Here is a 12,029-nt window from a genome sequence, read left to right on the forward strand (position 1 = left end):
CTTTATCATTTATTTATCATTATATTTTATTTTTAAAATTAACATTTTATTATTTTTTCTTCCTATGACCCCTTTCCCCACTATGCTACTGGAAAAAAAAGACAATAAAACTCTTTCTTACAACAAACATGCATCATTAAGCAAAACAACTTCCCACTTGGTCATGTCTAAAATGTGTATCTCTTCTGCATGTTTAGTCTCTCATGTCTTTGTCAGGAGGTGGATAATATTCTTCTTCATTGTTTCCCTGGTATCATGTTTAGTCATTTTATTGATCAGAGTAAAATCTTTCAAAGTTGTAAAAATGAGCAACTTTCAAGATATCTTCCCAATTTTCTATCTTGATGGATCTGAGGATTATGGGGCAAATTGAAGTAGGAAGGTCATTGAATCTGGGGTCACATTTTAAACCCATTCTCTGTCACTACCAATGTGATCTGGGGCAGGTAACATCTCAGTTTCTGCATCTGTAAAATTTTGGTGTTTATACTAGATGACCTCTAAGGATTTAGGATCCTGTGGTCCTTCTTATCCTTTATCCGTGACCTCTCATAAATCCCGAATAGGACATACACCCATTGTGCTGGACACTTTCCCCTAGATCTCTAGACTTTGAATGGATATTAATGAAGAATGAAGTCTATGTGAGTGGAGACTATTGCTCTCATGATAGGACCACCTTCTTTTCAGGAATTCATCTTTCCTGTTCCCACACTCTTCGTTAGGGCTAATATGTTTTAGTCTGTTTACATTTATCTTGCAGTTCTCCAATGTCCTTTGGGTGACCTTCAACTTTAATTCCATCAAGATGATAGGATTCCATGACTCTCAGATGCATTTGCAGGAATTCTCAGGATTTTCTGATGAAGCTGCGCTTTTCCTTAAGAAGGGCAGGTTTCAGAGGCTTAACTGAAAAAGACTCACTGGACTCCTTCCTAGCTGTTCAAGTCAAGTCAGCAAATATTTATTTAACACCCAGTTTACAAGATGCTGTGTAGAGCTGTCAGGAGAATATAAAAAGGAAATTGGTCACTCTTACCCTCTAAGACCTGGGATTTCCCCATCCTCATTACAGCAAGGCTGACCTTTATGGGAGGCAGGGGAAGAAATAGAGGGAGATCATATTCTCACAGAAAATAGCAGGGACAGAGGGAAACCCACTTAATAGATGAAGAAACTGAGACCCAGAGAGGTTAAAATGACTTCCCCTGGGGTCTTACAAATAATAAGGGGAAGAGCACATTTAAATACAAATTCTTTGATACTTGATCCAGAGAGCTTCCATTTTCTGTTTATCTAAAATTCAATTACAAACAGCTGCATGCAGTTTAAAAGAGAATGTGGCCACAAATTAATGAACCTTTTTGCAATATTTTCAGTATAGAAAGAACTCTTGGCTAACTGCTGATGGGTCCTTGCTTAGTAATGTTGAAACCACAGGCAGCTGTCATTGTTAGAGCTATAATTAGGATAAGAAACACAGAATTCACATGGAAAATTCTTGAGGCTAGGGTCAGTCTGCAGAACCCTAACTAGCAATTTTACAACCTGGGGAAGCAGAACTAAGTATATTCTGAAATAAATACTTTTTTAGGGGGAGAGGAGATTCTAACTCTAGTCTCCCTCCTGGGAAGCTCCACTACAGCATCCTTTGGAGGTGACCCCGGGTCACCAGCCCCCATAGTGAAAATCCATGGAAATTAAAAGGCCCTTCTTGGGGAGTCCACCTCCCAGGGAAGAACAGAACAAGACCAGAGCAGGGAGAGGTTTGTAGCTATGAAGGTATTTAGAGCGCTCTCTGGAACTTTCCTGATTTAACTAATTATTCCTGCTAACTACTTTCTGAGATGCTGAAGGAATGAAAATGCTGTCAGTTCAATCCAGCAAATATTAAATGCCAATACTGTGAATACAAATTAGAAAAAGAAAGACAGACCCGGTCATCAAGGAACTTAGAATTTTAGGGGAACTTAGAGGACGAAGATACACAAAAGGAGGATGGAGAGGGTGTTGGGGAGGACGCCAGTGAAGAGTGAGCTGGAGAGAGCAGCTCGAGCCCTCTATAAAGGAAAGCTTTGGGAGATGTTGAGTGCTCCACCCTCCAATCAGAGGAGAGGGGAGGCTGAGGGAGTTGGGAAGGTGTTGAGTTAAACATCATGATGAGGAGATCTCTGGTAATGTAAATGTCACAATTGTAAATTTGCACATTCTTTGTTTAACATGTTTTCATCCCATAAGCTTTGATGCCCTACTTGGGACAAAGTCCTCACCACCACCTTTGTTACAAATATGCCTATATCTCTTCTTTATTACATATTCCATTGGTCCATTGCTGAGTCCTGTGACAACTTGATGCATTTTTCTAGACATACATTGTTCAAAACACAGTTTTGCCCAATACTCCTGAATGTAGTAAGCTGATTTTTATCTCTTATAAGTAAGTTTGTTTTCTCCCTAGAGTCCAAGCTCAAAAACATTCTACAAGATGAAGATGCTGCTAATTTCATTGACCTTAATCACCTGGATTGGAACATCAGCTGATCAGAGCCCTGGTATTTGTCTGTTTGGTTTCTATTAATGTATGTTTGTCATGGGTCACTACTGGATGGATAATAAGGCATTTTCAGAGGTGAAGGAAGGGCTGGGGATGGACTGAAAAGTAAGACTGAAAGAGACCCCTGACAATCAAATAAAGTCATTGTCTGCTAAAAAAGAAAATAAAAGCATAGCCAGCACTTTGTAAGTATGCAGCAGCACTACCAAAACACCTAAACATTTGAAGATAGCAAAGATGTGGCTAAAATTCATGATTTGTGTGAAATCCCAAAAGACTGTGTCTTTCAGTCTATAGTTTAAGTGCAGAAATTAAGTTGCCTCCCAAAGCCTGGTCAGCCATTATTATGTATGCACAAATGAGCAGGTTAGATTGCATCTGAAATTTAACAAGTAGGGGAGGAAAAGTGAATAACTTTTCCCTCTCTTCCCCAGTGTGCCTGACTCAGCTGTCCTTCCCACATTTTTCAAAATGAATGCTTCCTTTCTGACCTTCCTTTAAAAATGGTCATGGTAGAGATGTTTCAAAACCTCTTCCATAAGCCAACACCCCAACCTTCAAATCTTACATTATACCCTAATATTCTTATAATACATACTAATTTTACACAATATTACATAATAATATTACAATGTATTCTAATGAGCAACCACCTGGAAGGTGATAAGAGGTAACAGCAGCAAGCAGAGAATAGCTACCTTGGGGTCAGGGAGACGGGGAAGTCACCCTTTCTACTCCTGGCTCTAGTATATTTGGCTTATGCCTCAGCATGATCAATTTGACTCTTCTCTAGAGTGAAACAATACCACACACAACCCTGCCCCACTCACCTCCAACATATACACAGACAAGACAGTCTGCAAACTGTCAAGATGCCAAGCCCCTGGGAAGATTTCCATAGGGTGGCAGAACAGTGTTGTTCACCCTAACCCACTTCCAAAGTTCAGCCACTGAGCAAAGATTTTCTTTCCCTCTGGAAATTGCCTAATGTCAACACTACATCAGATTCTGAGAGTCACTGCCATAGGGTTAAGGGAAAAAAACCAAGCATTCTCCCACCCCACTCCTCTTCTGTTAATTAATTTTTTTTCAATCATGTTTTTTCCCCCTTCTACCTCTCTTTACTCTATCATCTTCCCCCTACCCCACCCACCAAGAAGGGAAATGAACAAAACCAAAACCTTTTAACAAGTATGTACAGTTGAACAAAATAAATGTCCATATTGGTCATGTCCAAAAATGGGTGTCTTACTTATATTAGTCCATCTTCTCTTTGATGGGAGGTGGACAGCATTCTTTATCATCAGTCCTTTTGACACATGATTAATCGTTGCATTAGTCATGGTTCCCAAGTCTTTCAAAATTGATTCATTTTCACAATGTTAATGTTATAAATTGTTCCTCTAATTCATCTCACTTCACTCTGCATCAGTTCATACAAGTTTTCCAGATTTTTCTCAAATCATGCCCTTCATCATTTCTTATAGCATAATTATATTCCATCACATTCATATATTATAATTTGTTTAACCATTATCCCATTTGAGGGTACCCCAGCTCTCCACTCTTTTTACTAAATTCCAATTTGAAATATTAGAAAAAAATATCAAAGGTCGTTTTTTTAGCATTTTACCACCCCAGAGTGATGCTTCTCTTGTATTTAGGGTCTGTATCCAAAATGACAATATGCTTCTCGTGTAAGTGTTAGATTGCTCTATAGGATCCAGGTCCAATAATAACTTTCTTTTCTTCTTTCTTTCTGATTTGGGGCTTGTAGGCCCTGAGTTTGCTGATGTTGTATTCCTGGTGGATAGTTCTGATCACCTGGGGAGTAAATCCTTCCTCTCTGTGAAAACCTTCATAACCAAGATAATCAACAGTCTGCCCATCGGAGCCAACAAGTTCCGGATTGCCCTTGCCCAGTACAGTGATGATCTATACCAGGAATTCCTGCCGAGCACCTTCATGACCAAGAGTGCCATGGTAAACCACCTCAAGAAGAACTTTGATTACATTGGTGGATCCCTGCGAATAGGCAATGCTCTCGAGAGAATCCACAAGACCTACTTCTCAGGGCCAGCTAATGGAAGAGACAAGAAACTGTTTCCCCAAATTTTAGTTGTCTTGGCTTCAGCCAAATCTGAGGATGACGTGGTAGGACCTGCAGAAGCTTTGCGAAGAGATGGGGTGAGAATCATTGCTTTGGGGACACAGGATGCTTCCGAAGAAGACCTAAAAGCCATGGCCACTTCTCAGTATCACTATAATCTCAGGACAGTCAGAAATGTGGATGTGTTTTCAGAAAACATGACTAGGATCATTAAGGAGACAATAAAACACAAGGAAAAAATAGAAGATGTTGATGAAATGGGTGAGTAAATTGATGAAAGTTATATGGGAGATATCTAATTCCATGGAGAAACCAGAGTTCATTTAAACATTTTGAAAGCTGCATAAATAAAACATATTGGGATCATGTTTCTGCATCCCTTATGGCATTGGGCATCCTAAAAATACAGTAGGTATCCAATAATTCTTGTTGGTTGATAGATCAATATGTAATAGGTCCTTGATTTTATTACTCAGGCATTCCTTCCATCTGTGTAAATCACAGCCCATTCACCTTTTTAAAAAATCAGTATGATTGCTATCTAAATCCTCCACATGCATCCTAAGATTCTTTCCATATTTCATGGATATAGTGAAGTATTTGAACTTCCCATCTTTTGTCCCTTGCTCTAGTTGTATGATCAGCCCTTTTCTGGTCCTACCCATCTTTGATCCACTTATACACACCATTTTATTGACTATATTCTGAAGCCTGGTCTATTGCTCTTTGGGTCACTTGAAATTATGGTTTTTCTAGGATAGTGTTGTCACAAGGTTCACAGCCATCTAGCATTTCTTAGAGGAAAAAAATGGTATTAAGAGGATGAACTTTTGAGATAGATCATGTTCTGATACTTGGGCAGTGTTTTCAATAATCCCAATCTGTGCACTATCTCTATCTCTTCTTTTTCTCCAGTCAGAGTTCACTTTCTAAATATTGCAACTGTTTTAAGATCTGTATAGTGTTGAACTGATTCAATGGCCTTTCAATCCAAATGGATGCTATAATTTAAGTAAGATTTATTATTCATCCAGTTTGTTTGTCCCATGTGAATGACTAGGACAGTCTCTTTTGAATGGCTTTGAGTGAATTTCATTGAGAAGCCCTTATTATTTTGTAGACAGTTTGCAGATGGTGTTCTGCTAATTGCATTGAGTTCTACAAAATGGATGCTATAATTTAAGTAAGATTTATTATCATAGAATTTTAGATTTGGCAGGAATTTTAGCCATCACCTAGTTTAAGCAATACTTCCTTACTATAACACACATACACAAATGATTATCCAACTTCCTTAATATTGGATAAGTAAGTACAGTTCTCTGATTCTTCTCTTTATCTTGAAATTCAGTGATTTTTCCAACAAAGTTACCCCCATGATCACAAGAGCATCTAGGTGGTGCAACAGTGGATAGAGCACCTGGCCTGGAGTCGGGAAGACCTGAGTTCAAATCTGCCCTCAGACACTTACTAGCTGTGTGAGCCTGGACAAGTCAATTAACCCTCTTTGCCTCAGTTTCCTCATCTGTAAAATGAGCTGCAAAAGGAATTTGATCATATCTGTAACAAAACCTTGTATGATCTTAATGTGTGAAAGATACCTTATTGGAGGAAAAATTTTAAGGCCACATTTTGCTCCAGCAGATCATATGCTTTACAAAGAAATCTACAAATAATAGACACAAATGGATATGATATTATCTACATCTCTCTGTTAATTCTGTGTTTTGAAGATGTTGTTCATGGTCAAAAAATCATCTTCAGAGGCCAGCTTATTCTCATCTCATATTTTCATCAAGGATACACTCACTGGGTGCAGAGATTGTGAACAATCAGATTTTATAGAGATGAGGAAGTTGGCAGATTTAGGCAGTTGCTGATTTCTTCCTGATCCCCTTTCTGGATAATAATAAAAACCATAATTTTTTCCATTCTTTTAAAATCTTCACCTCTGAAATATATTGAAGAGTAAACCACTGGTTCCTTTAAAATTATGTTGCTTCCAATATGGATTTCTTATACATACAAGTATATGTATAAATAAATATAAATATATAAAATATACTTAAACACACAACTATTATTTATATGATATATAATATATGAACATAAATATATAAACATTTATATAAATAAAATGTGTGCATACATATACATACACAGAGAGAGAGTGAGTGAGTGTCAGGTCAGGCTCAACTGTAACTCCTAATTTCAGTTCATTATCATTACCAGCAAGCCACTGAGACTGTGGAATCCAAACGAAGTGGATCCACATTTGTTGACTTGCTCCAGTATCCTCTACAAATTTCTTTTCATTTTCTCCTCAGCTTTTTTTCGCTGTTTTGTGAGGTGATGCTGATGGTCATTTTCTGTATCTGTTAGAAGGTTTTGCAAATGAATTTGCATTTTAAAGTATTGTGCCCCTGCCTGTCATGTTCTTGTGTCTGCTTGGCAAGGAGAGCAAATATTTGTTTCTTTGTCCCTTGTCGTGATAGTTGTTTTGAATAAGTTAAACTTCTCGAAGAAATGGCGTCTCTAGGAAGAAAACCTATTTATGTTGCACACTGCTGTGTGCCAGGCACTTTGCCAAGTGCTTTACAAAGACTATCTTGATTGATCCTCACAACAACCCTGGGAGGTAGGGGCTATTATTATCCCCATTTTATGGTTGAAGAAACAGAAGCAGGTGAAGGTGAAAGGCCTTGCCCAGGGTGACCCAACTAGCAAGTGTCTGAGGTCATATTTGAACTCGGGTCTTCCTGACTCCAGGTCCAGCTTTCTGTGCACCATGGCACCACCTAGCAGTCCCTCTAAAGACATGGGTACCTATATCTTTACTGTTAATCCATTTCATCTCCTTGCCCTGCAGAGATAATGTAGTAGCAAAGGGAAACGGCAGTTTAGAGTGCAAATTCGTTTGCAATACCTTTTGACAGAAGGGTCCATCATCTGGCAGAATTACATTTTGGGTTGGAACTGCTGTAATTGTGTTATTTTGCTTTTTAATCTTGATCCTTTCTTCTGCAGTGAAATGAGTATCGGATTTGAAGTCAGTATTGGGTTCTAATCCTGCCTTAGTGTTTTACCATGTGACTGTCAGCAAGTCTTTTAACTCTTAGCCTGAGCTTTTCCATTTGTAAAATAAGGGAGTTGGTTGGACAGGATGACCTTTAAGTTCCCTTTCAAGATCCAAATCTATGATCCTATGAAAAAACTCCAGTTTAGGTTTTGTGTTTTTTTGTTTTTTTTAATCTTGCTGACAAAAGATAGCACAGACAACATACTTAGAAAGTACTTCCCCAATAGTAATTAGTACTTTTCTCGGCACAAATGTTGGAGTGCTAGACTCGGAATCAGGAAGACCTAAGTTCAAATCTTGCCTCAGATACATTTAGTAGCTATGTGACCTCGGGCAAGTCATATCTCTTTGTTTACTGTTCTCATCTATAAAATTGGGATTAGCTACCATGATGATACCTCATGTTTCTATCCCACTTTAAGGTTTCCAAAGGGCTTTATATGTATTCTTTCATTTTGGCCTGACAATAATCCTGCGAGATCAACAATCCATCAGAAATGCGTGATTTGTGTTAGGAGAATTGATGCTGCTGTTTACAACTCGTCTATCTTTTATAATCTCAGAGAGTCGTTTGAGGCAAAAGAAAGCGAGTCACCCAAGGTCACAGAGCTACTAAGTGCCAGAGGCAGGATTTGAACCCAGGCCTTTTGGACTCCAAATACCAAACGAATAACTAATGTCTTTACTTTCGTAATGACTGAATGCTGCCTTCACACAAGGAGATAAGCAGGCTATATTATAACCTTTGGTTTCTTCCTTTACCTTCACAGTATGTGAAAGAGATTCCATGGCTGACATTGTCTTCCTCTTGGATGAATCCCTGGGGGTCAGAAGAAACTTAGAAAATCTTCAGAGGTTCCTGGAGAACATCACAGCCTCCATGGATGTGAGGGCGGGTTGTACCAGAATAGGCATAGTGAAATTCAGCAACAGGGCGGAGGTGGTGATGTCTCTGGAAGCCAACACGAGCCACGCCGAGGTTGTACAGGCCATAGGGAGCCTCTCTCTGAGGGATGGGAAGGCTTACGTTGGGGAAGCCTTGAAGAAGGCCAGAGAAGAAGTCTTTAGCCACAGCAGGAAGGCCCAGGGTGTGCGGCAGATAGCCGTCCTGCTCACCCATAGATCATCAGAAGATGAGGTGGGCGAAGAGGCCGAGAACCTGCTGCTGCAGGATGTCTCCATCTTTGCCATAGGCATGGAAGGCTCTAATGTCACCCAGTTGGAAGAGATAACGTCTTACCCTCCAGACCATTATATTTCCAGCCAGAAGAGCTATGCAGACCTGGAACCTTATAGTGTGACTTTTCTAAAAAAACTTCAGTATGAAATACAATACAGGATGTCTATCCAACATGAACAGACTGAACGATACAGGACGGGTATGTCTTCAGCTCCCCATTTTCAATTTTATTCTGCCTCAGTTCTGATTCTAGTTGCCCCAGGTGAAAATGCATAGGTATTTAGCTTTGGTGAATTGTTATTAAAGTAGATTGTTCACAATGCTACTGCACCTCCCAATCCACAATGGACAATCAATGGTCAAAGAATACAGAATGTTTCAACAATCTCAGTGTAGTTTTAAGCTAATAAAACTTTATTTAATTTGTGACTTTAATTTGCCACTCTCTCTTTTTTTTTTTGCACTCTCCACCATGGAGTGATTATTAATCTTGTTTCCTTTTTTAAAATGTGTCTATTCATACAGGGCATCCCAAAAGTCTTCAGGGAGCTTTAAACTATTTAAGCTTAGAGAGACATGCAAATAAAAGCAACGTTGAGACACCATCTCACTCCCATAAAATTGGCAAAGATGATTAAATATAAGGAAACAATGTTGGCAAGGTTGTTGAGGAACAGAGACATTCATTGTTAGTAGAATTACAAATTTATATGATTTTAAAAATAATTGCCATGTTTTAATTTTTTTTAGCATTGGGTTTTTAAAATTTTGAGTTCCAAATTCTCCTCTAATTCCTCTCCTACCCATTGAGAAGGCAAACAATATGATATCCATTTTTATAATCTTTCTGAAAAGCAATCTGTTTTTTTGTTATAAGAGATAACTCTCTGGAAGGGTAAATTGGAAAGAGAAAGGAGATGGGGGACAGGAAATCTCCATGATAGAAAAACAAATGATAACAATAAAATTCCATTTAAGAAAAAAACAAAAGCAATCCATCAGTGTATAATAATAAGCAATCCAGCAGTGTAGGGGGAAATTGTCATACCCCTTGATGGAATAATTCTATTGTTGGGAATAAACCTTTAAAGAATTATCAGTGACAACATTTGAAAAGAGATATCCATTCTGAGATTTTCACAGAAACATTATTATTTAAAAATTGGGCACATTAATGGATAGGGACTGGATCTATGATTTCACTAGCAAAATGAATTCTTAGGTGAGGAAATTCAATCTATCAATGAAGATCCACCTTTTCTGCAATTTATAGTCTTGTAAAGTGTACAAATATAAATGTAAATGGTTCTTAACCTGGGGAGGGTCTACGAACTTTTAAAAATTGGATAATCATATTTAAATATAACATTTTCCTTTGAAATCCTATGTATTTTCTTTTATGCATTTAAGAATATTATTTTGAGAAGGGATCCATAGGTTTTACCAAACTGTCAAATGAGCACAACACCCCCCCCCAAAGCTGAGAACTCCTCTTTTTATGCATTGAATTTAATTGAAAATTATTAATGAACAAGTATAATTGGTGGGATTCATGTTTAACCATCAGTTCTTAATCACTTAATGATTAAAAGACCCCAGAACATATCAATGTTTAGTATATAACTTGCCCAGTTAGGAAGAGTATTCAAAATAAAGCAGGGAGACTGGTATTGAGTTCTGTTTGAAGCAATTTGGTGGGATTTCTCTGCTCCTGTTATTTCCATTGTCCTCTTCTAAGCCTTCTCAAAACCAGCTGACCACTCCCTTTAAATGGATTGTTTGACCATCAAATAGCCTCTTCCTATTCAAATGCTTTATGTTCCAGACTTTTAAAGGAAAAATCCTTTTCTATATACTCACTTGAATTGAATAATTAGGAGTTTCCACAGTCATAAATTATGAAAAAGTTGAAACAATTTGTCACCAGTGTTTTTTCTTTAACTGGACATGGCCTCTGTGAGGTTCCTTTTCATTTCATTATTATTTTCTAAAATGAAATGTAATAAAATTCAAAAATATGCTCTATATTTATTTTAAATATATCTTATACATACTTATTTGTGTATGGGTTGTGTCCCCAGACTGAATATAAACTCCTTGAGGGCAGGCACTAGTTAATTTTGCCTTTGAATCCCTAGCACTTTACACAGTACCTGGCACATAGTAGTTGTTTTAATAAATGTTTAATTGATTGTTTTTTTAAAACTTAATTTCCCATTTGGACACCTGACTATTTATACCTGTAAATATCTCCTAAATACAATCCTTCTTAGTCATAGAATTTTAGGGTGACAGACGGCCTCCAAGATTCAAATGATCCCCTTTACCATGTCTATGTGATATCATGTAAAGGATCCAGAAAGATGGCCAAAGAAGTTTTTCTTTAAAATTTTCAAAGCCTTAATGTTTTTCCACAGATGCTCTTTCTGAGTATACTAATATGAAAAGTTCATAAACGTTTTTTTTTCCTCGCAGGCTGCATTGAAACAGAAAAGGCCGATATCTATTTTCTCATTGATGGCTCAGGAAGCATTAAAAATTACTTTCGAGAGATCAAGAATTTTATGATAGAGGTGACACGAATGTTTATTGTTGCCCCAGAGAAGGTCCGGTTCGGAGCAGTGCAGTATTCAACCAAAAGTCAAGAGGAGTTCAGCATTGGCGCGTACTCTAACAAGGTGGACTTAGGCAAAGCCATTCTCAATATCCGACAGATGGGACACAAAACTAAGACAGGAGCAGCCCTGGATTTCATGCTCCAAGTGATACAGGGCTCAAAGAAGCAGCAGCCCAGCAACACCCCCTGTCATGTCCTTGTCTTGACAGATGGGAAGTCTGATGATAAAGTAACAGAACCAGCCCAGAGGTTAAGAGAGGAAGACGTCATCATTCATGCAATTGGCGTCAAAGGAGCTAATAAAAATGAGCTGGAAGACATAGCAGGGTCAAAGGACAGAGTGAAATTTGTATATAATTTTGAATCTTTAAAAAGCATAAAAGATGAAGTTGTTCGGAGCATCTGCCATGAAAGAGGTAAGAGAAATCACTTTATCCCATGCGTTTCTTCACAAATGGCTTCCCGATGATAGATGATCAAGTGATGAGA

The 12,029-nt window shown here is 38.1% G+C and overlaps 1 protein-coding gene across 1 annotated transcript in view; it reads left to right on the forward strand.

Annotated features, from left to right (window-relative positions):
- The first annotated feature begins 2,491 nt into the window (after positions 1-2,491).
- The window catches only part of COL6A5 (collagen type VI alpha 5 chain), an 88,262-nt gene continuing 78,724 nt past the window's right edge, over positions 2,492-12,029 (forward strand). Inside the window, exons 1-4 of the mRNA XM_043968228.1 lie at positions 2,492-2,552; positions 4,332-4,925; positions 8,514-9,122; positions 11,399-11,956. Of these exons, the coding sequence (XP_043824163.1) occupies positions 2,492-2,552; positions 4,332-4,925; positions 8,514-9,122; positions 11,399-11,956 (1,822 nt within the window). The remainder of the gene's footprint in view (positions 2,553-4,331; positions 4,926-8,513; positions 9,123-11,398; positions 11,957-12,029) is intronic.

The sequence above is a fragment of the Dromiciops gliroides genome, chromosome 5 (genome assembly GCF_019393635.1).
Source record: "Dromiciops gliroides isolate mDroGli1 chromosome 5, mDroGli1.pri, whole genome shotgun sequence".
Classification (NCBI taxonomy): Eukaryota; Metazoa; Chordata; class Mammalia; order Microbiotheria; family Microbiotheriidae; genus Dromiciops; species Dromiciops gliroides.